Raw genomic sequence first — 2,916 nt, forward strand, 5'->3', positions numbered from 1 at the left:
AGGCAGTGTAATCTTTTCTTTTCATATGGTGTCTTAACTCTTGAGTTACTTTAATATTCTTTTAGTAAATGATCTTCATAGGTGCACGTGTGTGGATGGGTGTGGCGTGACAATAAAGGTACTTATTACTAACTTAACATCACTCACTCACTCACAGACAGTAGACACATAGTATATATATATAATAATAGCTTTATGTCATTACTCATTACGTCACGTCAAAATTTGTATTTGAACGGGTCTTTATTCACAAACATTGGATACATTTCAAGATCTAGCCTTTAAAAAAACAACAAATAAGTTTATATAAAAGACCAGACGAAGACCAAGTCTTTACGGACAAACAAAGGCAGTAAGGAAAGGGTAAGGGTTCTTTTTTGAGAGAGAGAGAGAGAGAATGAAAGGGTTTACTTTAGACTTTGATATAAGAAAGTCCAGTAATATATTATATTATTAAACAAAACAAAAGTAAATAAATATATAGGGACATGATTTTGTCTCGTGATGTACTTTCACGGAATGTATTCCGTGGTACATTAGATGGATCTCGGGGTACATTAAATGAGTGTCAAGGTACGTTTTTACTTTTTAACCCTAATTACCCCTAGATCAATCTCAACCGTCAGATCAAATAAGTCTCTCATCTGACGGCTGCCGTACATCACGGAATGCATTCCGTGAAAGTACAACCACGAAACAAAATCATATCCCTAAATATATATATGGTTTGTATTGTATTGTATAAATATAATTATTAACTATAGGTGGACTTCAATTCAAGAAATGGTTTCCTTTTCATACCCGCGTTGAGGTTATTGCAAAGTCGTAAGTTAATAATGGCACACACCTTATCTTTCTCATTACTTAATTAGAATACTTAGTAGTGGTAATTATTATGATATACTTATTTAGTACTTTGTGTTTTTATAAAAAATATATTTGGTACTTTATGTTTTTAATAATAGTTAATTGGTACCTCATATTTTTAAATTGTACATATTTGGTACCTTTAAATAAAATTTAATCAATATAGTTTTATCAATTTAACTAAATAATTTTCAGTTATATGTAATCAAATAAATAAATTTAAATTTAGAATTCATAAAATTTTAGACTATTGATAGTATTGATTAAATTTTATCAAAAAAATTTAAATTTAGGGTACCAAATAAGTATGACTTTATTTTATTTCTGGCAACTTTTGAACTTTTTGTTTTTGTTCTTGTTTCTGAATTAAAATTTGAATTTGAATGTTCATGTCTATTGACATGGTTTCTCTAGTTTCTTTGTCATAAGTTGAGTGATATTGAGATTGATCGTGGGTACTGGGAACTATTTCTAGTGTAAGTCTGTCATATTTTGTTCTGTTCTTGAGTGGGGCTGGTGTGGGATTGCTTTCTATTGGTTAGGATGGCGTCGTCTAGTCGACATGCTGGGGCAATGGAGGATGAGACTCTGCGTTTCCAGATCGAGGAGGAGGACTTAGAAGCTGTTCTGGTTTCAGCGGGTGATGGGGAGGAAGGAATAGATGACCGGTGGTGTTTGGTTGGCAAATTTCTTTCAAATCGAATTATCGATTTTGAAAAAATGCAGAACATACTCGCTTCTTTATGGCAACCGGGGATGGGGATGTTCGTCAAGCAGTTGGACACTAATCGTTTCTTATTCCAATTTTATCACGAGGTTGACATCCAACGCGTGATCAATGGAAGTCCTTGGACTTATGATCGAATGCAATTGATAATCGAAAGGCTTAATGTTGGTGGTGATCCAAAGTCCTTACCATTGAATACTTTGGATATTTGGGTTCAATTACATAATGTAGAACCGGGATTCATGACAGAAACCACTCTCCGAAAGGTTGGGAATACTATGGGGAAATACTTGGAGTCGGATCCTAAGAACTTTATTGGCGTATGGAGGGATTATCTTAGGATGAGAATAACTCTTAATATTGAAAAACCGTTACGCAGACGTTTGAAGATCACAAAGGATGATGGGGCATGGTTTTGGATAAATTTCAAATACGAGAGGACTCCTACCTTTTGTTTTATATGTGGGATAATAGGACATTCAGACAAATATTGTCCTAAATTGTTTCACCAACCGATTGATCAACTTGCAAAACCGTATGGTGAATTCATGAAGGCTTTACCTCCACGAAACCACAAGAATGTTGGCTCACGGTGGCTTCGAACCAAAGGTTGGACTCCGGCAGTGGCAATGGCAGGTGCGGCAGCTGGGAGGGAAGAATCACCATCAATGAATGCTGACGATTTTACAGCTCCAATCCCAGCCGTGAATGAGGCAGGGAATCAAGGTAATAACTCTGCTATTTTGGGGGGATTGAATGAAGATGCTCGGCCAAGAATGATGGGAAACCAAGGGAGAGAAATGGTTCTAAATAAGGAAAGTGCTGTCATTATTCAACTTGATAATTCTGTGATTAATGATAGTAAAAAACGCAAGGTGGAAAATGAACAAAAGGGAGGGAATGCTGATATGGAAATAATCATGGGAAATAGTTCAAAAAACTTATCTTTGGCGGGCCTTGGCAATGGGGCTCGCCAATCATTATGAAACTATTGAGTTGGAACTGTCGTGGGCTTGGGCCAACACGAAATATTCAGTTCCTAAAAAATCTGGTTAACCAGAAAAGGCCCAAAGTTGTGTTTTTGTGTGAAACTTTGTGTAAAAAACAAAAAATGGAGCAAGTTGGTAGAGGTTTAGACTTTGAAGGGTGCTTTGTAGTTGAAGCTATTGGAAGAAGTGGGGGTTTAGCACTTTTATGGAAGAACCAAGATGAAGTTTCGGTTGACTCCTTTTCTGAAAATCATATTGACAGTACGGTGAGATTAGAAGGACAACCTGAGTTTAGATTTACCGGGGTGTACGGAGAGCCGAATAGAAGCCTTC

At 36.1% G+C, this 2,916-nt stretch overlaps 1 protein-coding gene across 1 annotated transcript; it reads left to right on the plus strand.

The window, feature by feature from the left end:
- Nucleotides 1-1,410: 1,410 nt before the first annotated feature.
- On the plus strand, nucleotides 1,411-2,580 carry LOC115700205 (uncharacterized). Its single transcript, XM_030627768.2, has one exon. It carries the CDS (start codon nucleotides 1,411-1,413, stop codon nucleotides 2,578-2,580), a length of 1,170 nt encoding a protein of 389 aa, XP_030483628.2.
- The last annotated feature ends 336 nt before the right edge of the window (nucleotides 2,581-2,916 follow it).

This window comes from Cannabis sativa, chromosome 2 (genome assembly GCF_029168945.1).
Source record: "Cannabis sativa cultivar Pink pepper isolate KNU-18-1 chromosome 2, ASM2916894v1, whole genome shotgun sequence".
In the NCBI taxonomy this organism is placed as follows: Eukaryota; Viridiplantae; Streptophyta; class Magnoliopsida; order Rosales; family Cannabaceae; genus Cannabis; species Cannabis sativa.